Source organism: Silurus aristotelis, assembly GCF_946808225.1.
Source record: "Silurus aristotelis genome assembly, chromosome: 19".
Taxonomy (NCBI): Eukaryota; Metazoa; Chordata; class Actinopteri; order Siluriformes; family Siluridae; genus Silurus; species Silurus aristotelis.
In genome coordinates this window covers 9,217,580-9,243,835 of record NC_139592.1, presented here as the reverse complement: position 1 = coordinate 9,243,835, position 26,256 = coordinate 9,217,580, and the positions used below count along the sequence as shown (strand labels likewise).

The 26,256-nt window shown below is 38.1% G+C and overlaps 1 protein-coding gene across 18 annotated transcripts in view; it reads right to left on the bottom strand.

The window, feature by feature from the left end:
- Positions 1-26,256, bottom strand: part of camta1a (calmodulin binding transcription activator 1a) — a 422,828-nt gene that overhangs the window by 324,205 nt on the left and 72,367 nt on the right. Inside the window, exons 1-2 of one of the 18 annotated variants that reach the window (XM_083569713.1) lie at positions 19,670-19,695; positions 19,018-19,048 (exon numbers count right to left, since the gene is read on the bottom strand). The exons of 16 other annotated variants lie outside the window; for them this stretch is intronic. In XM_083569713.1, coding sequence (XP_083425839.1) covers positions 19,018-19,020 — 3 coding nt within the window. In that variant the 5' untranslated portion in view covers positions 19,021-19,048; positions 19,670-19,695. Of the gene's footprint in view, positions 1-19,017; positions 19,049-19,669; positions 19,736-26,256 lie in introns of those variants that run through there. One more of the 18 variants, XM_083569714.1, reaches the window with a different exon arrangement.

Here is a 26,256-nt window from a genome sequence, read left to right as displayed (position 1 = left end):
ACAACATGGGCGTAAATCCCGGGGGGGGGGGCGGAGGGGACATGTCTCCCCCCCAACCCGCCCCCCCACCCACCCATGTGCCTCCCCCCAAAAAAATTATCTAAAAAATATCGCACTCTCTATTGTAAACAATATATCTATGTATACCTATATAATTGTGTAAGTAGAAAAAACCCCCCGCAAAAATGCATTTAGAAACAGTTCCCCCCCTCCCCTTCCTCACAGTGGTTTGACCCACTGCCTGCTTTCCCAGTTCATCTCACCTACTCTACACACACGAGTCAGGTGTGTGTTCATCTCACCTACTCTACACACACGAGTCAGGTGTGTGTTCATCTCACCTTCTCTACACACACGAGTCAGGTGTGTGTTCATCTCACCTTCTCTACACACACGAGTCAGGTGTGTGTGTTCATCTCACCTTCTCTACACACACAAGTCAGGTGTGTGTTCATCTCACCTTCTCTACACACACGAGTCAGGTGTGTGTTCATCTCACCTACTCTACACACACGAGTCAGGTGTGTGTGTTCATCTCACCTTCTCTACACACACGAGTCAGGTGTGTGTTCATCTCACCTACTCTACACACACGAGTCAGGTGTGTGTTCATCTCACCTACTCTACACACACGAGTCAGGTGTGTGTTCATCTCACCTACTCTACACACACGAGTCAGGTGTGTGTGTTCATCTCACCTTCTCTACACACACGAGTCAGGTGTGTGTTCATCTCACCTACTCTACACACACGAGTCAGGTGTGTGTTCATCTCACCTTCTCTACACACACGAGTCAGGTGTGTGTTCATCTCACCTACTCTACACACACGAGTCAGGTGTGTGTTCATCTCACCTTCTCTACACACACGAGTCAGGTGTGTGGCTGCGGCTCAATTAATGGTCAGCTCCATTAACTAGCGTATTTTATTCTCTTTAAATAAAGCGATTCTCTTTAATGTAGTTGATGCAGACTCATTCATAAATTAATTGCGGCAAAAATGCTGAATAGCGATGTAATTTTCCACGAATCTGCTCTATTAGCGATTAAAATATGACTTATCTAGTGAACGTTAGCTTGTTTACAATAGCTTGTAGCATAGTGCACCGACACTAACACGCCGTTTCCCATGCAGTGTTTTATTTGGGACGACTTAGTATAATGTTAATTTAACATTAACACAATTAGCATGTTGTTTATCTGTGCATTTACTAAATGATCACTGTGCTACATCTGAACTGACCCCACTGTATTTTTATAATCAGTTTCTATTCTGTTCTTAAGTGTCTTAATTAGTTTTAAATAAAATGTTAAACTTTTTTTTTTAATCCTTGTGTTGCTTTGTCATTGAAACTGAGAAAATCTTAAACTTAAAATAATCATAATGAGCAGTCTTCATGCTACAATAATAAAAGCAAAGTGTTTCACTGTGGGGACACTGTGTCAATATAAGTACAATTTGACTGTATTATTTGTGTCCCCCTTCAAAAATTGCTCATGAGAAATTTTATATTTATTGTCCCTCCTACTGTTAAATGAAATTTACACCCATCTATCTATCTATCTATCTATCTATCTATCTATCTATCTATCTATCTATCTATCTATCTATCTATCTATCTATCTATCTATCTATCTATCTATCTATCTAATATTAATATGATGTGAGGTCCAGTTAACAGCTAAAACAGGTAGAAGCAATAACGACTTTTTACTTAAGTACATGTCAGAGCCAAGACTTCTTTACTTTCACTTAAGTAAAAAGGTTTAATCAGTACTTCAACTTTTACCCGAGTATTTTAAAACATGAGTATCTGTACTTCTACTTAAGTAATGGATGTGTGTACTTTTGCCACCTCTGACCTCACGTCATATTAATGTTAGGGCTGTCAATCGATTAAAATATTTAATCGTGATTAATCGCATTATTTGTCATTTTGCAACATAGAGCATGAAGACAAAATATACTTGTAAACGTTTTAAAGTAATTATGGTGTTTTTAGTTACGTTAATCATCAGGACACCAAACTAAACCTTTGCTATGTTTCCACACGGACGGTTAATGAGGTGATACCGGGGAAACTGTACCACTTCTAACTTATATACAGATAACATAATCAAAGAATATTTGTTTTCTATGTGAATTGGTTTATTTAAAAGTAGCTTTCTATACTACATTTGATTTATTATGTCTGTGAGGCAAGTATTCACTGAGATTCAGGTTGGTTTATTTGTGTGTCTGTGAAGATGGATGATGTTTTGGTGTTATTATGAGTATATAGAATAAAAGTAGACCCTTAACAGATTTAAATGATGTATTTTACTTATCTGTACAATTTAAAAAGACAGAATATTTTAAGTTCGTTTCGGGGTTATAGGAAAAAATGCCATAAAACGTACTGGTGCGTTTGTGGACCCCAGAGGGGTAACTGTGTGCATCATGTGAATTTTTATGCTGATTTGAGACTTGGCACATCAGTAAAACAAATGTCTAATGATAAAAAAATATATATATTTTGATGGAGTTTAATAATTTGTTACATCTGAGTAAAGACCGGATGTCATTAATAAACATGTATTGTGCTGAAGGTTTTAATTTTATTTAAAAACTCTTTTATTTATTTATATTTTTAATAAAAAAAACGGTCAAACAGAAATGTGCGCTGCATTAATCGCGCGTTAATAAAACCAGTGCTATTAAAATGAATTTGCATTTTCACAGCCCTAATTAATATATAAATACAAAACGAATTAAACATTTTGTTACCTAATGAATGTATCCAGGCAGAACATCCACCAAATAGAACACAAGCAGAGAAAAGATGATGATGATGATGATGATGATGATGATGATGATAAGGTGATCAGGAATGTCTCTGTTCTCAGTCATGTTTACATCACTGACTCCCTCTGTCTCATCCACATTAACCCCATACTTCTTGTTGCCTTCTGATTTGCTTGTTGTAACTTCGTAAAGTACAGATATTTGTGTAAAAATTTAGCAAAAAGTAAAAAGTTGTCTAAAAAATAAATAGTTAAGTAAAGTACTGATACCAAAAAAATTTTGTACAAAAAAAAGTACAATAAAAAAGTATTTGTAGTTTGTTACTTCCCACCTCTGTCTAGTCATGGTGACTAGCTATGTTGTGTGATATTCCCTATTGGCACAATGTGGCTAATGTACAGGTAGTGTTATACTAACACTGTGACCACTGATTGAAGTGAGAGACAAGGGTACCATTCTCAGGTTTTTTTTTTTTTTTACCACTTTGATTTATACAGCATCGTTTCTAGGCATAGCCAAGCAACAACCAGCTGGAGGGGCACCAGTGAGCGCCCCTTGCCTCACCGCCGTCCTCATTTATTTAAATTATTATAAGTATATATAGTATATGTTTACATACTCGAATTCAGGCAATTTTGGAATGATTATCAAATGTGTTTGCTCTTTTTTCTGAAAGGTTGCGAATGATATGTATAGTGTGGAGGTGGAGCATTGTGGTGGAAGGGCGGAGCCATTGGGGGGTGACAATAGCAATCTCACCTAGTGTACCGAAAAAGGCTAGAAATGGTTCTACATATTCCTTTCTACTCATATTTTATAAAGGTGAGCTACGAAAAGGCTGTCCACTTGCACATTTTTTAGTTTGTATAAAACTGTCTTTGAAAAAAATCTGTGTGTAAAAGGTTTCCTGTTGACTCCCACTTGCCGCTGTTTTTCTGCTTGCTTGAAACTGCCTGAGGATTGAAGATTAACCTTTTACTGAACAACAACATCTTTTTTTTTTTTTGCCAAAAACACACTAAAGCTGTCCTCAGGGAAATCTGAAGAACGGCGCTGAAGAGCCTCGGCCGATCTTGATTTCACTTAGAGGCCGAACCTTAAATTTTGGGTAGTTTATCTACATACGCTGGAAGGATTTAATATCCTCTCCTGTAATTCACACGTCATATTAGCATGATCGTCATCGGGACTGACGAGTTCTGTCATGCAGGGACTCTTGTCATGTTTAATTTGGTCTCAAGATTTTACTGACACTCTCTGCTGCCTTTGTTTCCAAAAAAGAGTACCAGAGAACTGCTGATCGTGGCACTTCTCACATTTTACGCAATTTACTTACTCACATCATTCCCCAGAAGTGATATAAAAAAAGCGAAAATAAGTTTTCAGGTGAATTCAAAACATGCCTAGAAGTCACTTGTCCCATCCAAATGATTTTCCCACTGCTTTAGTTACACTTTCCACTTTTATTACCTTAAACAGTGTTTATGTGCAAATAAGAAGTTGGTAAAGTGCAAGGAGTGGATTCTTTTTTTTTTTTTTTTTTTAAGGTTAAAGTGTTTTGTGATTTCTTTGAAAATATAAAGTTTATATTAAAAAGGATAGCTTAGGATCAATCAAAATATAAGATGAAATAGACTAGCAGGCTGAAACAGGTCAAATGTGCATTTGACGCTCACGTTTTTTTTTTTTTTTTTTTAGCACGGCATCAAAAACAACACTCTTCTTCTAAGGTTGTGTAAAGTGCATTTAAATTTCTGAATTTTCACGATGTGACCTGAAGACTCTGACTGATGGATAAAGTAATTCAAGAGGAATCCACGCTTCATTTAAAACATTTTGCTGTTAATTAATACCTTCGGTTTTGTGGGCCGATGACAATTGTTACTATGGCAATGGGGGGGGGGGTTCTTTAGGCATGTGGGGTTTTATTTAATCTCTGAATAAAGGAACTAATTAGCAGGTTAAAAGCAGGTGCAATTTTGAAATGTCTTGGTGTAGACATGATTTGTGGCCCGATTAAAGATTTTGGAAAAATCTTACTAAATAGTATTAAAATGCAAAAAAATGCATGCATTAAGAATGTTTTAATATCAAAGAATTCAAATCGGCAGGCATTGAAAAATTGTTGAAGAGGCCAGCGTTGGTTAATCAGCAAACATCAATAAGAGGGCAAACCGAGAACAAGAACGGGAAAAACAAAAAAACGAGGTTAAAAAAACTGAGAAAAGTAAAAACATAAATCTTGAAACAGGAACTGAATAAGTTACTTCACCAATACTAAGGGTATTTTTTAGAGGCAATAATCAAACACTGAAATGGATACACATGGGAATGAACAGACACGTGAACACATGAACCAATGATGACTGCGCTGCATTTCAGCTGTGAATAGAACGTGGAGGGAATCTCTGACAACAGACGAGCTGACAATGTCAATTCTTATTGCCACTAAAGTTGGATATAAATTTGAAACTTGCTCAAAAAACTTAACTAATGATTACTAATGATTACACCCAGTGATCACCCAATGTTAACTTCACACGATTTTCTTTCCTTCAAGGCAATCATCTATGACTATCTCTTTACTTCCTTATCCCTATTGCAAATAACAACTGGCCAAAAAACATCAATATGTTGAGTAGCTGATTTATTAAAGCTTCATCTTGCATTCTATAACACTCGACCGGAATGCTTCTTTTAAAAAGCAAGGACATAAGCCAGGGCGTCAAAGTCAACCATCTCAGTCTTTCTTGGAAATCTCAGTTCAGCATTCAGCTTTATAAATTAGTTGTTTTTCGTGCTGCATTTCATGATTTGGCTCAATACCAGAAGACCCAAAAGTGTTTTTTTCATGCCTAAATATTTGGCAACCATGCTGTAGAACTTGCCAGCGTCCTCAAATTGCTGTATGTACCAATAATTCAAAAGGAAAACCCCAGACCTTGTAACCTCTTTAGTCAGATTAGTCTTCTACCTATTCACCTACAATTTCTAACTTCAAGAAACACCAAATCTAGAGAGAAAGATGAATATAATGTACATTAAAGAGTCGTGTGTGTGTGTGTGTGTGTGTGTGTGTGTGTGTGTGTGTGTGTGCAGAAGCTGAAGTTCGAATCCTGACATATACTCGAGACTTCACAGCAGCATACTAACTAGGTCATTAGGGGATTAATTATGGGGTTAACAGTGGGTGTCAAAGCTCGGCCGGTGGGAAAAGCCTGGTCTCACATGCTCCTTGTGTCTGACACAGACATGCAAAAGTGCTTTTGAGACTGCTGGAGGGGTTATCCCCCGGCCAGAGCCTGGAGGCTGAAAGTGATGGTTTCCTGTTTGTGAGGGTTCCTTTAACAAAATGCTTAAAACGAGCAAATGAGAGTGGTGCTTATCCAGCAAAATTGCTGCTAGATGGAGCAGAAAGTGCACAAATTTTCTATGACACTCCTGTAATGAGGTTTTATATTGACCCAACAGCAGTCTGTGAAATTGCCCGCTGCTCCTGTGCCTTCCTGCTTCTACCTGTGCTCTTCGTTCTTACGTGCTATTCATTTCGTTCTCCGCTGTGCGCGAGCCACGCCGAGCGCAGACAGGTGGCGGGAGCGGCACACGCCTCTCAACCATCATCGTGTATTCAAGAGCTCCATTATTGAGCTGGTTTGAATACGAGCGGGGAGACGGATGGAACAAGGATGAGAGATCATGTCGGAGATTCATGCTGGGAGATCAGTTTCCACACACGGTGTGTAATGCAAGTATATATTATGGAAATGTGACTTTCTACAAGACCCACATCCCGACCACTAACTGACATTTGAAATTAATTCGAAATGCAATAAGACGTGTCTGCTTTCCATAAAATATGCCTGATGGGAATAGCCATGGCTAAAACAAACTGTCCTGAAACTGAGCCAAAAAAAAAAAATGAACCCAGCAAGTGATGTAACCTGCATTGTGAAAACAAAATCAAGGAATGCTAGATGTGTTTTCTATTCAGCAACAGGTAGCTTTTGCATCCTATTGAGATATTCAATGCTTTAATCCAAAGGTAATAATAATATCCAATTAGATACCCTTTTTTTTATACAGATGTGACAACAGCACCAGATCTTCACATTGCTATGTTTCTGAATTGAATGCTTTCATGGCCAGTGAGGTACTGATGATCCTGTCTTTTTCCTCTTTCCAGACCTGCCTGATTCATACCGATGCCCAATCCCTGGATAGGGTTCTTTTGGAAACAACAAAGATGGATTTGGACTGTTATTAATACAAACAGTAAGCTACACTGGACTGCAGACTACAGTTTTGAAAAGCCATTAGCAGTTTTTGCATTTAAGGGTCCATTAGCAAACAGATGAGAACCTCAGTTGATGGAACTATAATGAATGTACGTTCGGTGTCACCCAGATGAGGATGGGTTCCTTTCTGAATCTGGTTCCTCTCAATACCAACTCAGGAAGTTTTTCCTTGCCATTGTCACCACTGTCTTGCTCATAAGTGATAAACTAATAAAGGTTAAACTTATATTGATTGATGTATACATTTTAAAGGTATATTTTTAATAATACTTCTGGAAAGCTACGATAAGCTATTCTATTCTATACAAATGAAACTGAAATGGAAATGAAGTGAACAAAAGTCACTGCAACTGATAACAACATACAATGGATGCAACAGTCTTTTGTGTTTATATTCCGTCATCTGAATAAAGGGACAATGCTTTTCGGTTGCATCACTCAGGGCCATATTAAGAATACGCAATGCCATATTAAACATCAATTTGAAATCACTGGTAAAAAAAAAAATGTTTTTTCTTTTATCTTTTTCTGTGTATCCAGGTTTTTAATAACTCCAACTTTATTTACAGCTGTCTCTATGGTAACAGTAATTGTCAGATTCAGTGAAAGTAGGGAAATACCAAATGGCTTCCTGCTCAGTGAGTATGTGTGCTACATAATAGCGTTTACACCCTCGGCCAATAGGAGGCCAATTAAATTTCCTCTGGATTTTCGTTCCAATATTCACAAATATTACAAATGTAGTAATATAGTATTCATCTCAGACTGGGTTCAATTGATTAAAAGTCAGTTTTTAGTGTAACTGCCTGAGTAGCTCTAGTTTTTTAGATTGAATAATGCTGTAGCTAAAAGACAATATACATATGCCTTTTTTGTACAAAAGTTGAGGTGGAGTTGCCAGTACAGCCTGTAGAATGAAAAGGGGAAAAAAGGAAAAGATTTCTATAATCTTAGTCAAAAGCCAGTCATGAGACATCAGATCATGCATCCATACATTAATCAATGTAAGACTTCGAAAAACAAGTGTGGATTTTCTCATTGCTGTTATACTCACAAGGTGATTGACAGTGTAATTCCAATGGGACTTACATACAACAAATGGCATGTGAAGTGTGAACTTACTGTAGACACTTTGATTTAAAGCACTGCATCAGAATCAAGTCAGCTATATATGGTAATGACCATATTATCAGTCCGGTGCTGATATGTACAGATATTAACACACATACTATATCGAGTTTAAAAAATAAGGATCACTTCGTCCCTAAATAAAATAAGATACAAACTCAAGAATCCTTAAAAAATGTCTGGCTTGTGTTTCCACAGTCTTATCAAAAGACAAACATCAAACTGTTCAAAATTCCTGTCACAATAAAGGTCATGCTTGGATGTTGAGAACACATCTATCATTCATCTTTGAACATTTGGTGTATTCTTTATCCTATATGCTTCCTTTAAATTGACATTCAATTCTCCAGGATCAAGGCCCATATCTATCTCCTAGTCAACACATACACTGTGAACATCTATATATATAGCATTGCACCAAAAAGCTGTATTGTTTTCATATATATATATATATATATATATATATATATATATATATATATATATATATATAGAGAGAGAGAGAGAGAGAGAGAGAGAGAGAGAGAGAGAGAGAGAGAGAGAGAGAGAGAAAAAGAGAGAGAAAAAGAGGGGTGGTAGCTCAGTGGTTAAGGCCCTTTACCCTCTGTGCTCCAGGGGCGCCGTATCATGACTGACCCTGCGCTCTGACCCCAGCTTCTGAGAAAGCTGGGATATGCGAAGAATAAATTTCACTGTGCTTTAATGTATATGTGACAAATAAAGGCTATTCTTAATATATAAGTCTGACAGGTGTGCCACCAACAACCTGACCCTCAACACAATAAAGACTCAAGAGCTCATTGTGGACTTTTGGAAATCTAACACATGGACTAGTTAAAAAAACATATTTTAAACACTCAGCATCCCTCAGATCATAATTAAATCCATTATTAAAAAAAGGAAAAGAATATGGCACAACTGCCTAGAGGAGGCCGTCCACCGAAAGTCATTGACCAAGTAAAGAGTGGATAAATCAAAGTGGTAATTAAGTCAGCTTTTTTCATTTCAGTTCTGGATTTTAACATTACAAGTGTTAGAAAAGTTCAAGGCACTCTATGTATATTTTACTACATTCATTTCACCAAAGCATTATCTTGTATCTCTTTTATTTTTTTCTTTCTATATATATTATGGTCTCTTGTGCACTGCTTGCGGAGTGTAGTTAAGTGCTTACGGAAAGTTTAGCACCTTCAAAATGTTAACACTGCTGTAAAAATGGCTTCTCTTTAATAACAATCAAAATGTGGTCCTTCAGAAATCCTTTGCCAAGAAACTCAGAGCCAAAGCGAAATCAATATTGTGCCACAGGAGAGACGGGCTTAAAGCTGGTCAAGCAGATTATTCCATTTTATTTCCATCTTCAACTGAGATGCCTCAGCAGTATTGTTTTCATGTGGATGAGGCTCGGCCCCCTTCGCTGTTCCACTGCGTAGTTAAAACCTGACCACATACTGTACCTTACAGTGGCGGGACATTCGTTTACTCCAAGAAAATCATAAATCAGCTACAGTTCTGATTAGACACAGCATGTAATGACTGTGTTTCAGCCAGAGAGTGAAAGAGAGAAAGAGAGAGAGAGTGAAAGAGCGAAAGAGAAAAAGAGAGAGAGAGAGAGAGAGAGAGAGAGAGAGAGAGAGAGAGAGAGAGAGAGAGAGAGAGAGAGAGAGAGAGATCCTAGGGCCTAGGAGAGCCTGCTCTACTTCATCAAGGCAGTGGCAAGCTTCCAGTAATCCCCCTTCTCTTGCCACACACACAGTTCCGCTTGAAGTTTACAAGGCCACCACGGCTGCTCATTTATCATCTCCATGATATCCAAGTGTGCATGCACTGTGAATGTGACACTCAAAAGTGGCAGCAGAGAGCGGCATGAGACGGAGCACGAGCCTGACGCCTTCGCAACTTTCTCCCCAACGATAAAGCGGTCTCATATCTGCTCGAGCTGAACGGCAAACATGACCTGAAAAGCCTGTTTCTGCTCGTCTGCAATGTGCCCCTTGTGCTACAGGAGATCCCGAACCATCAATCAATCCATAGGTCAATGTGCCAAGAGTGTGCCATTTAGCAAAGCAGCACAGGCTAAAAAAAAGTACAACAACACCAAAGCAGTAGAAGAGACACAAGAATTTTACACCTGACATCACATCATTTAGAGACATGAAAAGAAGAGGAAAAATAAGGCAGGTTTACCCGAGTACAGTCTTTCATTTAAATGTATGAGAACTAATCTGAGAACCAAAGATTGTTAGTACTCACTTGAATCGAATACAAAGGACAGGGTTAGAGTTTAGAGATGGGGTTATAAGGCCATATTGACGGATCTATGGGTTTTAAATCAAAATCTGTGAAATGACAGGTTTTTTCTAAAGTAAATTTCTTTGTCGTTACATGAAAAAGAGGACGGAAGAACTCCCATTTACTACAATACTTTTTTGTCAGTTGTAGCTGCAACAATTTGACAATTTTTTGCTGTAATGTTTCATGTTTACAGGACATTATGGGATTATTATTGCATTGAATTATTATGTATGGGAAGACATTTGGACCATTATTTTTTCAGTTTTGTAGTCGTAGTTTTATCATTATTATTTTGTCTATTAAAACAGCACACCGAAGTGCCCACCTGTCTTTTTGAATTTTAGGAAGTGTAGTTATTGTCTACTATTTACTATCTGTTGTTCATAGAAGTATAGCATTTGATGTTTCCTAACTGCACTAGTGGTCATAACGCAACATTTCGTACTGTATTTAGGAAAGTCCATATGCCAGCCAATTGACTGGTACCTCCAAACTTTAGCTATAAAGAAAACCTAAATACCAGCCAAATTTATTTAAAACTGAAACTAAACTTGTATTTTATAATTCATTGCATTCATAACACTATGTAGGTACACACTCAAAAAAGGTCTTAAAGGGTCATAAATAAGCCGGGTATATATTTCTGTAATATCCCATATACCAGATCCCAGAATTCTCACTTAGCTCAATGCAAGTCACACAACATTCGCAAAATTTTCAAACACAATCCATAAAGTATTGCTTACGCTGTATTGGCTGTATGACTACATCATTTGATCCACTATTTAGTCTATTCTTGTCTGGTCACATGATCACCTGAACATTTACCTACATTATTTTGTAATTATTCACCCTTGGGAATTTCCATTACGTTCAGCTGTTTGTTAAAAAAAAAATGCGAGTTAATATTGCACAATTTGTAATATTAATATTTTTCAGTGGCAGCTTTTTAAATCTGGCGATTACTTGTTTATATCACACAGTTGATTGCAATTCTCAATTTTTATCCGTTTCAACAATCAACCCACAAAACAAACACAAGCTACAAGCAACAGTGTGTAAAAAAGAACTATAGCTTACCTGTAGAATTAATTTCAGTGGGAACTGGTCACATGTCTTATGCTGCTAAGAATAGCCTGCCTGCTAATTATAGGTAGGGGAGATCATAGTATGTGGAAGTTGCACTTGCAAATGCAAGACAAACATGCTGAATGATGTAATTTTAACTCGCCAATTGGGAGGTAAATCAGTGATATAGATAACGCTAATATTTGTGAAAAAATGAGGTTTCCAGACTCCTCAAGTTCTCACTTTCACATAAAGTCACATAAAACCCCCAAATGTCACCTTAGGAGTTTTGACATTAGCTTTTCATAAATTTTCCAGCATTGCTTTATAAAATATTGATGCTCTATGTATGAATGTGTTATAAAGGCTATATGTCGTGTATCTTTTCAATACTGTGTTTCCATTCTTTATATATATATATATATATATATATATATATATATATATATATATATATATATATATATATATATATATATATATATAATAACCCAGGTATATTGTTGTACACAAAAGGCACTATTGTAAACCAAAGCTCTGAAAAAACCTCATTGATATGCAATATGTCACATCACACAAACAGCTTATTAAATCAATGCCAGTCCGAGGATACTGTGGCGAAAGTATCGTGGGCAACATGTGTGCTTCATTGGTCCTTACCAGGTCTTTAGCACCCAGGGAGCGGCATCTTAGTGTGCGTATTTGGCGAGCTGGATTAATTCTGTGATATCTGGCTTCAAATCACAGCAAGTCCTCTGTGACACCTTTCCCTCCCCTCTTAAACGCACAAGTCTTTTTAATTAATTTCATCGGAGAGGGAAGTTTGCGGTTGTCGCTAATTTGGTGTGAAACTTTCACTGGGCCCTACGAGGGGTTTTTATTAGAGCATTGGGCGTAAAAAGCAATATGGAGCTCCGGCACAGCAACCATGGCAACCCTGTATTCAAGCTATAATGTTCTTCTAATTGAGTGACATCTAAGGAAACCTTGATATTTAACACCGGTATTAACAAAACAGTCTGGGCAGAGGACAGAGCCTGCGCTCAGCCTACAGTATCAGGAATTGGGCCTTCAGAAAAACAAACCGGAAGAGAACCGAATGAATTAAGGCTCTGATTTAAAAAAAAAAAAAAAAAAAAAAAAAAACAAGAAAAAAACACAGCTCACATGGTTGAGGGAGCTTTTGTGATATGCTTATGTGAATCCATTGATTGCGCCTATTGACCAGTCCACGTCCATGGCAAGAATCAGAGCGCCGGACGTGCATTGCATTACAGAGGACTCGAGATTAAACTCCACAAACTGTTAATTATCCAATTAATGGATTCTATTAAATGGAGCCAGCTCTTTCTCTCTACAGCGTTCCAGACGAGCTGGTTTAATAAATACACCAATCCTTCTCTACTGCACACCATGCATTTTTTTTTAAAGCACAAGAAAAAAAAGCATCTTGTAAGAATTGAGTTTCAGTCTGTTCAGCTTATTTGGCCCTGAGGCAGGATGGCACAGCAGCGTGCCCAACCTGCGCCACAGACCTCTGAACCACAATCCCATCCTGCAGCGTTCATTTGTATTCCAAGCCTCTGTGGGCCTGCACATAATCTCCACTTCCATCCCCTGTTCCCTCTTCGCTGTGCACATTCTTCCACCCACATATTGTGTCAGTGCTCTTCTCAAATCAATTCAGGGACTGTTTCTCCTCGGAGCACGAAAACAAAGCTGACGACCTTTGCATGGCAACGTTACTCGCGCAGCAGAAATAAATGAGATTTTAAAAGGAGCTTCTCATGACGCAGATTGGATCTTATATAGGGCATTATTTTTAATGCAACTGCTCGGGTGTGGCAAGTGCCCTATCTTTAGGTGCTGGCATGGCCACTGATTAGAGAGAGTGTCGAGAAAAGCTAGGAGACACTCCAGTTTCAGTTTGGTGAGAAAGAAACAGATTGATTCCTTTGATTTGCCTTCTTTTTTTTTCTCCAGCCGCTCATTATTGAACACTCTGTTTGGTATTCCATGTGTGACGGACTCCATCTGAAGGCAGTCGGATTGGGAGCACTACATTAATCAAAAGGCCAACTTGTTTGCAGATTATCTCACTAAAGGGCAGAGGGCGGCAGATGACACCTTAGGAATCCTCCTACTCCAAAGGAGAATTGTCTAACTGAGTCTTCCACTCGCCAATCCTTGTGAGATCCAGCAGGGCCAATCGAACTGTGTAGACCATGTTAATCAGAGCCATATAGACAACATATGTGTGAATAAGTGTTTAACAAAACACATCCTCTCAGCTGAGTGAGCTCAATGAGACACAGCAGCTCCGATAAAGCAAAACACCCCCCCCCCCCCACACACACACACACACACACACACACACACACACACAGACACACACACCTGACCCTGGTCACTCATGTCTAGTGTTCAACAGCCAGTAGTGGGTTGAGCTCGTCACGCTAGACTGTCAGTAGCAGGAGGAGGAGCAGGTCCAGGGTCAGTCAGGATGACCGAATCTTGTTACTACACAACGGCCGATGACATACAGAGATCCTGAGCCTGCACGAGTATTGGCAGACAAGGAAAAGAGGGCGACATGGAATGCTTGGTTTGAGCAGGAAAAAAAATGTATAAGGCCTGAGTAACAAATGCGCTTCCGTTTCTGGGTTTATTTTCTACAGCTGTCTACAAACACTCTATATCGGTCAGAAGGTCATAATCAATATTTCATAACAGCAGCTCGGACAGTTGTGCTTGTCAGTGGTGGACAGTAACAAAGGAAATGTAATTCGTTACTTTACTTAAGTAACTTACTTCACTTTTTTCGGGTATCTGCATTTTACTTAAGTATTTTACTTTTACTTCACTACTTTTTAAAGTCAAATATCTTAAATTTTACTCAACTACATATGGCCTTTTTATTTGAGCAGTCAAAAAACGTAACAAGCAACAAGTCACCAATCAGGGTTGAGCACGCATAAAACTGGTTCTGATTGCCGCTTGGGAGTGGCGCATTTAGGAGACATGGGCAGCCGCCCAGAGTGGCATCTAGCCGTTTAGGTGGCATAGGCCTTCCACAGAAGAAAAAATCGATTGTTTTTGATTTTTTTATTTATATACTGCTCATTTGCACAGTCTCGTCCATTATCGCGTCTATATCAAGTCACGGTAAATGAAGCTGGTCGGATTTGGACTGCGCACCCACCACCTGGAGAAGTTCCCTCACTTATACACTCAGAAATGAGAGGTGGGGGTTGGGTGACGTCAGGTCAGTCTGGAGAGCTGAAACCAAAGTAAAATTTTGGATGACAAAAAAAGGTCTAAACCATTAGGAGCCAAATTCAGAAAAAAGAGGAATGAAGTAGGGGAAAACATGCAAAAGATAAAGGTGTTCATGCAGCTCTATCATTTATCTCGTTATGAGTATAATACATTATATTGCATTTAATGTAATTTAAATTTAAATTACATTTTGGTAATGCTGTGTTGCCTGTTATGCTTTTACACATAGAGCTACAATATTTCTCTTAGCTTGCATAACATTATAATTTATAATATGTAGTTTATCATAATCTGTGTAGCAACAAAACAATTACAGCCTAACTAGAAAAGTTGGATTGTAGTTAAACAGCACTTATTGATTTGGTTACCTTTAATTGAGGTGATGCCATAAAGGTTTTCTGTGATTGTACTGAAAAGGTCCAAAAGAGTTGTTAACTACAGAGTCAGAGTTGTTTGGCTCTTGGTTCTGAGAGTTTGAACAATTGTGCAATAAATGAATGTAGACTGATAGTTATACATGGATGGGAGCTCTCAGAAATGTGAAACTGCTCTGAGAATGTCTTACTCATCAAAAAGGAGCTTTTCAAAGCTGAAACTAATCAATTGGGGGGATGTCGGGTCATGGCGTAGTTCACCCAGGGTCGCATTCAAGCTAGAACCACCATTGCCGGTTGGTGGAATCTACTTAACACGAACATAAAGTTCAGTGTCAATTCATCATCAAGCAGAACATTTTGAGAGGAATAAATGATGGAAGAAACTCCCGTAGCCTTATTTGTGCAATTTTTTTTGGAAGTCGTTAAAAAGAGTTTTGGGCTCATGATCCTTTGAATAGATATCAATCAGTGTTTGACTTATTAATATCATTCTGTTAATAGATCGTTGTGCTGAGAGTAACATTAGAGTCTTTTCACATAAACTGAGTTGATTGTGATAAAAAATTATATAAGACATTATAGCCATAATAAATGATAGTAATTGGATACTTAAGTACATTTAAAGACAAATACTTTTATACTTTTACTCAAGTGAAAGTTTAAAGAGCGCACTTTTACTTTTACTGGAGTAATATTTTAACAAGTGTATCTCTACTTTTACTCAAGTACATGCTTTATGTACTTCGTCCACCACTGGTGCTTGTTTTAATGTGATCTTTTCTATGGTCATTTACAAGGTCGTGTATGGGGCATGTTCCTCATTATAATCAGGTCGATGTGTAACAAAAGAAAAAATAAGCGAGTAAATAGTTAGAAATTGTTTGTATCTGTAACAGGACAATTATTTTCAGGAAGGAGTCTCCAGTATTAGTGCTTTCCCACAGTCATTGTAGGAGAGTTCTCCAGAAGGATGACTGTGCAGTTTTTTTTTTTATAATGTAACAAGCAGCATTTGTCTTATTAACTGTAAAGAGACAAAACTGTAGTCGAAGAGGGAAAGACTGTTTATAGCTGCAAAAGGAGCAAAATTGTTTTCAGAATGTTCCACAACATTAAACCGATCCATTATGAGGTAAAAAAAATATGGCATAGAAAGCAGTGGGTGAACAAAAATTTTAATTATTAAAAAAAGGAAGGTGTATATACATAAGGTGTCTATAAGGTGTATACATTTGGTCTCAAAAGGTAGTAAAGTCAGGCACTTATGTAGGGTGCGGAGGCAAGAGGTGCAGTCAGTGTTGAAATTCATCCCAGAGGTGTTCAATATGGTTGAGGTCAGAGCTCATAGCAGGGAACCTAATATGGCTGGAAAGGTCAGGTGTCCCAATACTTTTGTCCATATACTGTATTTTGACCTTTGAGGTTCTAAATTAATCAAGAAAAAAAAAAAAGATAATTGCATATAAGACAGTATAACACTAAGGTCACTTTATTTAAATCCAAACAATGTCCATCAGCCTAAAACACCATGTGAGAGTCCCCTGCTGTGCTGAGAATGATCCAGCACCAAAATAATTCCTCATCCTAGGGTTCTTCCTGTGCATTAATGACCTGCATAGATTAGGGGCTGACTATCATTCCGTAATTATATACCTACAAAGTGACCTGTCTGGGAGCTCAACCTGATGGAAGACAATGAATATAAATTTAATCCTTTTAAACTGAAAATATGCCTACGCGGAATAGGCAGTTTTCCGAGTGACAGAACTAAACACTGCTATTACACTCACGTATGTCACATCATAGCTGAGGAAATCTATTTTTCTATAATTATTTCTTTTCTTTTTTTTCTCTGCATGTGTGCAGCAATTGTATTCATAGTACAAGCCATAAACTGATGTGCCCGTGCTTTTGTGAAGGTCATATCCATTAACAAACAACTAGGCAGGCAGGTAATAAAAATCACCTGCTGAGTGTTTCATGGATTCAGGCGGTGTTCTGAACTTTCCACCCTCGCTGAACCCACCACAGCAGGAACGTCCCGCATAACCAAGCAGGCAAAAGACACACAGTATTTCTACTTATTAATAATTGTGTTTGTAATCTTTTGATTATATCTGTCATACCTTTTTGTAATATTTATTATATTTTATGTAATAATAGATTTTGTCACATTTCCTAATAATAGGAAAACATAATAACGCATCAAAGGAAGTCTTTCGAAAGTGAAAATGCGCCTGAAAACTCTTAGTTTGACTCTAATTTCATTCAAATTCTTAGCTGTTTTTAGATCTTCTGAAACCTTGACTACACCAAAGCATTGAAAAAAAAAATTTAAATTACCTGTATATGTCTTATTTTATACATTCAATCTGTATTATGCATGTCATATGGAATTAAAATATTCATCTAATACTTGAACAAACCCTCATAAAATAATAATAAAAATCATGAAAGTGAATGAATAAAAAAAAAAAAATCATGAAAGTGATTATTACTTAATGCTCTGTATAGCCAAAGGTTTGTAGACACTCGACAGTTTCTTCCTCAAGCTTCTGCTACTAAGATGAACGAACACAATACTATTTATTGTCTTTGGATGCTGTAGCATAACAGCTTCATTCACTTAAACCTGTTCCAGCATGACAATGTCCCTGTGCACAAAGCCAGCTCCAAAAGGATATGCTACAATATTCAGGGTTTGGAGTGGAAGATCTTGATTGGCCTGCAATTAGCTCTGACCTCCTCCCTACTGAACATCTTTAGGATGAATTGGCACACCGGCTGCACCCCCGGCCTCCTCACCTACATTATTAACACCCTTCAGCTGGAAAAGCACAAATCTCCCCAACCACACTCCAAAATCTAGTGGAACACCGTTCCAGAAGAGTGGATGTTATTATAAGAGCAAATGTGGACTAAATGAAGAATGGGATGTTCAGAAATCACATGTGACTGTGGTGATCAGGGGTCTACAACCCTTTTTTCAATATAGCGTATTGCTGTTATGAGAAACACCTTTATAAGATTTTGACTTGATTTAATTTGACTTAATTTTTCTTCAAAATAAAAACTAGAAAGAAAACTGTGAATGGGAGTAAAGTCTACCATCAATAACTGTACATCTTCACGTATGCTAATTCTCACAAAGCAATCTTTTTTATTTAACATACATTTTAGTTATACTTATTCTATAATACATTACAAATCATTTAGGCATTTTGACAGATGCCCTTATCCAGATCGACTTACAACTGAGCAGTTGATGATTAAAGGCCCAGCAGCGGCAGCTTGATGATACTGGGATTTCAAATTATAACCTTCCGATCCAAAGTCCACTGCCTCGACCACTGAGCTACCACCTCGCTTATAATCCAGTTTAGTTCCTGTCATTGCTTAAAAAACTTTCTTTTCGGCTTCTCCCGTTAGGGGTCGCCACAGCGGATCCTCCGCACGTTTGATTTGGCACATGTTTTACGCTGGATGCCCTTCCTAACGCAACCCTCCCCAATTTATCCGGGCTTGGGACCGGCACTAAGAGTGGCTGGGGATGGTTCCCTGACCGGGAATCGAACCCGGGTCGCAGCGGTGGGAGCGCTGCATCTTAACCACTAGACCACCAGGGGACAGTTCCAGTTCCTGTCATTGCTTAATCAACTATAAACACTTGGCGCTGCTCCTTTTTACTTTTTTTTTATTTTTTATTATCAAGCTTGCAAAGATAATAAATCACCAAAAATAGACAAAATCCTACTTTCTGAAGACTTTCCTGTGGCAGAAAAACGACTTACCATTATGAAGTGTTGACACTGAAGACTCCTTCTATACATCAATTGATAAATCAACATGTTCAAAAAGAAAGTTCACCATGTCACTGATTACAGGTTTTTCTTCAATTTCTATTTTTGTTTTGAAAAAAGTAATACACACACATACATACACACAAACACGCACTTGAGGCTCATTTACTACGCATACACATACAAAATACATTCACGTAGTGTAGAAATCAGGGCCACAAGCGAGGTTACTTTCTCTTCCGCAATCTTATGAAAAGTCAAATGGTCAGCATTAGGAATGAGCAAATATATGAATAAACAAAAAATTTAAGCATTTCTCTGCTACTTCTCTGGGATTAATAATAAATAAATAAATAAATAAATAAATAAATAAATAAATAAATAAATAAATAAATAGATAAATAAATAAAAGAGTGTTGCGCATGCATCCAACACAACCTGGGATTTAAACTAACGAAATACAAATAAAGTATAAAAAAAAAAAAAAAAAAAAAAAAAAAAAAGAATCAAGAAAGAGGCATTACATATGTAAATGAGGAATAAATGAGAAGATGAATAAACAATAACACATGATGAAGTAATGTAAAAAAAAAAAAAAAAAAAGAAATGATAAAGAACTTAAATAAAAAAATGAAATGGTTACCAAGAGTATGCAGGAGGTCAGGGTCAGAAGTCAAGGTCAACATAAACAGGAAAACCAATATGGCGGCTGCACAGATGTCTGTGGAAAAAAATAGAGCAATGATGTGAGGTCGTTAGACTTTTTATTTCGTATGCCACACTCTGAAACGATTCCGAAATAAACGCTATGTTCCTTGGGTGAAGAAAAGGCCACACCGGTTCCTAAAATGCACTTTGTGTTCCGACTTTATCCCTCCGAGGGCTTCAGGAGCGACTCAGGTGAGATGACAAACACCTTGTCGTGTCCTCTCTCTCTCTCTCCCTCTCTCCCTCTCTGTGCTCTGCTTTTAATAAATTTATGCTCCGGGTGGAGATAGTGACTATGTGAGTGAAGTGTTCACAAAATTAGACAGCATCTTTTTATCATCCCTCACCAGAGGCAAGGACCATAAATTACAGGTCTGCACATTTGAAACCTCTCAAGAAGATTAGGTGAATTAAACAGCATGCCAGGGCAAAGCTGTAACACAGATACACACACAAAAATGACACGTACCTGGTTGCGTGTGCGCTCGAAAAGATGAACGTTAAAAATTGCAATGGAAATGTTTCGTGGATCCGGTTCATGCTCCCGGTAATAACCGGGACACCGAGTGAGCAGTCCCCAAGGTATGGATTTGTACCTGTTGATTAGTACGTGACACTCAGTCTGTGCTCACCACGTTTAATGTGCAACGTTATGCGCATAATGCGCAAAGGCGTATAGAAATCGATCGAGGAAAAAGCAAAACATTGTCAAGATCGTCCAGGACCTTGTTTTTTTTCCCAGTGATAAAGATCTGAAACTGGTTCAGAAGATAAATAAGTGTTCGTTATAACCGAGGTGAGCAGAAAAGCACCTCAGAACACCAAAGTACAAAGTACACAAACCATGTGCTAAAATACAATATTACTCCAGTAAAAGTGCTCCCTTTAAACTTTCATTTGAGTAATCCTTCATTCATTCATTCATTCTCTCCCGCTTATCCGTAATTCGGGTCGCAGGAGCAGCAGTCTAAGCAGGCCCCCGCCTTCGACTGCTGCCCAATCCTCATAGCACCGTCCCTTACGGTCCCTCCTGCAGGTGGTGAGCCCACGGGAAGGCGGCCCCACGTCACTCCGACCTTGATATTTCCCTCGTAAGGGACCCCCGGAGCATAGAGGGTTAAGGGCCTTGCTCAAGGGCCCAAGAGTGGCAGCTTGGCGATACTAGGGCTTGAACCCCAGACCTTCCGATCGGCAACCCAGCGCCTTAACCGCTGGAGCCACCACTCCCCCGCATTTGAGTAATCGTACAAAAGTATTTGCCTTTAGATATACTTAAGTATCCAAAGTTCTATGATTTATTATTACTATAATGTTCCTATTATAATTTTTTTGTCACAAAATACTTTGCTTAATCAACTCAGTTTATGTGTAAAAACTCTTAACACACCAGTCTATTAATAGAATTATATTAATGACTTAAACACTGATTGACATCTATTAAAATGATCATGAGCCCAAAACTTTATTTTCAACTACTTAAAAAAAAAAAAACAAACAAACAAACAAACAAATAACGCTGTGGCAAGTTAAAGTCAGGAGTTTTATTTTCATCATTTATTATTCTCAAAATGTTCTGCTTGCTGTTGAACTGAGGCTGAACTTTGTGTTTGTGCTAAGTGGATACCAATTACATTTACTTCGTTACTGTCCACCACTTCACTTCAGAATACACATTAAGTCAGATCCTTTGGCAAATCACCCACAATATGTGCCAGCCAAAAAACTAGAGTCTGAGGCTAACAGTGGACACTGTTTTCCAAAAGTTTTTCTTCCAATCAGAATAGATGCTTACTGAGTGTTTTCTTTTTGTGTGTGGTTTTTTTTGCACCACACTGTGTGTAAAATTCCACTTTTAGATCTCCCCTAATGTCACTGAAGACATTTCCCCATTCTGATGTGTGATGTGAGCACTTAACCTGCATCTGTGTCGTTTTGTGCGTTTACACTGATCAGATAATTGCATGTGACCAGTGTACAGAACAAATCCGCTTTTAATGACGAGGATAAAGCTTTCGAAAAAAGGGCGTACAGGAAATCGTTTGACAAAACGACGCACCGTTCTGCGTCACTCTCAGAGAAAATGGAAATAAAGAACAGATCGTTGTGCATTAAATGTCCATCCTTTTGCCATTCCGCGTATGATTCGTCGACCATTTTAATTATCAGTGAGAGCTTCGTTCATGCTCAGTGAGTCAGAGTCGATTCTAATTGATACTTTAGATTAAAAAATTGAACAATGAGAGGAAAGCCTCTTACTGACATGCCGACATTCTTCCTAAGCAATGCGAGACAGTTTTTCAATATTAGGACACAAAAGTAGTGCAGCCGAACATGACCACGTTACATACACTGCGAACGGATTTGAATTCGGTGAGCTTTCAGTCCTGCAACAAATGCCAAGCGAACAAGATGATGAGCTACAGGTGAACACTTTTAGCAGTAAATAAACCATTTTAAAGTGATATATAATCCAGGAATTGTTTTGTTTAATTTTTTTTTATTTCATTATCTTTATTCCTTATATTTAAATGTGCTTTTTGAACATTCTATTCCCATTTGCAGTTATAATAACTTCCACTCTTCTGAGAGTATGCACCACTGGATTTTAGAGTGTGCTTGTGGAGATTTGTGCTCATCCAGCCATAAGGGCGATAAAAAGTCAAGTACTGATATAAAGTGTGGAGACCTGGGGTACAGTTAGCATCCCAATTCATCCCAAAAGTGTTTACTACAGATATTAAGGAGGTTGAACTGCATCAAGGATAAGCTCTGAGCCCTTTCCTGTTTGGAGTGGTGATGGACAGGTTTACCGACAAGGTCAGACAGGAGTTTTCCTGGACTATGATGGTTGCGGATGATATTGTTATTTGTGGTGAGAGTAGGGAGCAGGTTGAGAAGAGTCTGGAGAGGTGGAGGGGTGCAGGGTGGAGTGGGTGGAGAAGAGTGGCAGGAGTGATTTGTGATAGAAGAGTATCTGCAAGAGTGAAAGGGAACGTTTATAGGACTGTGGTGAGACCTGCGATGTTGTATGGTTTAGAGACAGTGGCACTGAGTAAAAGACAGGAGGTGGAGCTGGAGGTAGCAGAGCTGATGATGTTGAGGTTTTCATTGGGAGTGACGAGAATGGACAGGTTTAGAAATATTACTTTTGTACATCGCTCTGGATAAGGGCGTCTGCTAAATGCCGCAAATGTAAATGTAAATGAGTTTATTAGAGGGACCGCGCATGTAGAATGTTTTAGAGGCGTATATCATTAGGAGAATGCTGAGGATGGAGCCACCAGGAAGGAGGAAAAGAGGAAGGCCAAGGAGGAGGTTTATGGATGTGGTGAGGGAAGACATGCAGGTAGTTGTTTTGAAAAATGCAGCTGTATGGAGACGGATGATCCGCTGTGGTGACCCCTAATGGGAGCAGCCGGAAGAAAAAGAATAAGGTAATTAAAGATCTTCTACTCCAACCCATGTAAACCATATATTCATAGAACCACTTTTGTGCACAGTTCACAAGAAAGGAAAAATGTAATGCTACTTCTTCCAAAGACATTTTATACAATTTGTGGTAACAGTTTGGGGAAGAAACACATATGACTAGAAAAAACAGTTTACCCAATAATTTGGTCCATACAGCATATGTATGACAAGTGCTTATTTTGCACTGGTTTGTGTATGTACACACTTTTCCTCCATCAAAGGCTTAAAAAAAAAAACAACATACCACCAGCAAGCAACAAAATACAACTCTAGGGTTATTCGTTTCCTATAACATAAGTCAATTTGCTCATAATTTCTCTTTATCACATAAATGTATCAACAATGATTTTTGGTTTAAAATTTTCTTTAAGAATAATATGTTGTTCTTTTTGTACATTTATAGACTTGATACATTTCACATTGTGGAGCATCAATGAAACAAGCTAGTTCCCTATTAATTCATGTTCCCTCATAAATCGTTTGGTGTGACACATAAATGAGTCTATGAGTCCTGAACTTTCCCCTTAAAACATTATCACAAATCTCTGATGTGCAGTCTTTTTCCATAAGCTTAAACTAAACCTCCTCCTTATAGAAAGTTTTACTATATTAATTTTGATTTATATTTATTGGTAGAGACAGGGGCATTGAGTAAAAGACAGGCCGTGGAGCTGGAGGTAGCAGAGCTGAAGATGTTATGGTTTTTGTTGGGAGTGACGACGATGGACAGGATTAGAAATGAGTTTATTAGAGGGACAGCGCATGTAGGACGTTTTGGAGACAAGGTGAGGGAGGCGAGATTGAGATGGTTTGGACATGTGCAGAGGAGGGACATGAGTTATATTGGTAGAAGAATGCTGAGGATTGAGCCACCAGGAAGGAGGAAAAGAGGAAGACCAAGGAGGAGATTCATGGCTGTGGTGAGGGAAGACATGCAGGTAGTTGGTGTAAAAGAGGCAGATATAGAGGACAGAGTGGTATGGAGACGGATGATCTGCTGTGGCAACCCCTAATGGGAGCAGCCGAAAGAAGAAGAAGATTTATTGGTAGAGCTTATGTGAATGTCCACCATATGAGTCTCTGTGAATTACCTTAATAAAGAACACTGTTTTCGAATGAGTATACATGTATTGCTGTGAATTGTCTTACAATCAAAACGAATCATCATCTGAATCATAAAAGATAACCTGACCCACTACAAATACTCTATAGAGACAAACGGATTGGGACACCTGTCACTTCCAGCCATTTGTGGTTCCTCCCCAGACGTTTGGATGTGGTAAATTTCTATTCACTTAGTGATCCAAACCTGTTTCATGGACAAAACCAGCTTTATGAAGATATGCTTTAAATTGGTTGGAGTGAAAGATCGTGAGTGACTATCTATAGAACTCTGCCTTCGCCCCAATGAACACCTTTGGGAAGAACTGGAACACTGACTGCACTCCAGGCCTCCTCCAATTCACCAGTATCTGATTTCACTAGCATCACTGTGTATGAATGAGCAAAAATCTCCACAAGCACATTCAAAAATCTAGTGGAACACCTTCTGAGAAGACTGGAGGTTATTATAACAGCAAATGGAACTAAATATGGACTGGGGGTTCAAAAAGCACATGAGTCTTATGGTCAGGTGTCCACATACTTCTGTCTATAAAGTGTATTTCTAGCTGCAAAAAACAACAACTCTATATAATTACAGGACTTCTTCCCTTTTGTCCAGCAGCAAAAGCAGGTAATAATTCCAGGCTGGGGCTGAAAAAAACCTACTAAAGTCATGTGATCGGTACTATTTTATTGATACTATATGCCATGCTCGTGTTCTCTGCGTAGATGACACACATCACCAGGAGCAGCGAGGACTCAAATTTCATACTTTAGTAATATTTTAAGTCATGATCTAACATCAGTGCCCTTGCCATAAAGCACCTTTATGATAGCTCTACTGAAAAGACTGAAAATAAAATGGCATCGTATAAAACCAAGCTCTAGTTTCAGAATCTGTGCTTTTTCTCCCATTACCTTAATGTCCCTAAAGCTCTTTCAAACAGAAACAGAAAAAAATCCAATCCTGATTGGTTAATCCTGTTTTTTTTTTTTCCACCAGCCGGCAGCCAATAAAATCTGATTACACAAACTAGAACACTCATTCATGTGCTCATTATCAGCAGTGGTTAAATATGGAACTGAAAATATGCTGACTGTTGACCTTTTATGAACATCAAAAGCTGCATGCGTGTCATATTCATTTTGCAGGAGTAGGAAAAAATATTGCAGGGCTCGATCTACGTCTCCATCTTTAACACCTCATACATACACCTGTTTTAGTTTTTCACTCTTATCAACATGTGAAAATAGTTTGATACTTTTCAATTCATATTTTAATAAGACCTTATTAAAACAATTATGGTTTGCTGATTCAAATGAATTATTTGATTATATCGGCAAAAATTTTATATTTTCAACTTTATAGAAAAAAATTTCAATAATAATTGTCCAATTATAGGTCCATCTGATGTTATGAATATTTAAATTGACAATTTTTCTAGACATATTTGGACCGATTTATAATCTGAAAGCATCTTCAGGTTGAAACTCCGCCAACTTTGGGTAAAGCGAATTATTTCCCGAAACAACACTTTGCTCGCCGTTTCACTCAAAAGGCTGCATGATTGCTTCCCTGACAAATGAGCAATTGCAGGTCCGCTTTAAACATCTCCATCATCATTGAAGTGAGTTGACGAGTCGTTCGTAAATAAGTAAAGCGAGCCTACTTTTAACCCGGATTTACCAGACTGTAACACAATCTGTGACTTGATGGATGGAAAAAGATGGCGCTTATTGGATTTTGGACTTATTTTACTCGGCAGGGTGCCGTAGTGTTCTGCTGGAAAAACCATCAGTCGGCTTTTGGAGTGACAACAAACAGAATTTACTACCGTCATCGTTTAAAAATAAAAAAGGAAAGGAAAGAAAAGAAAAAAAAGTTACATATCAGTTCATAAATTGTTTACTAATTTCCAATAGAATATTTCAGTTCACAGTGTAGAA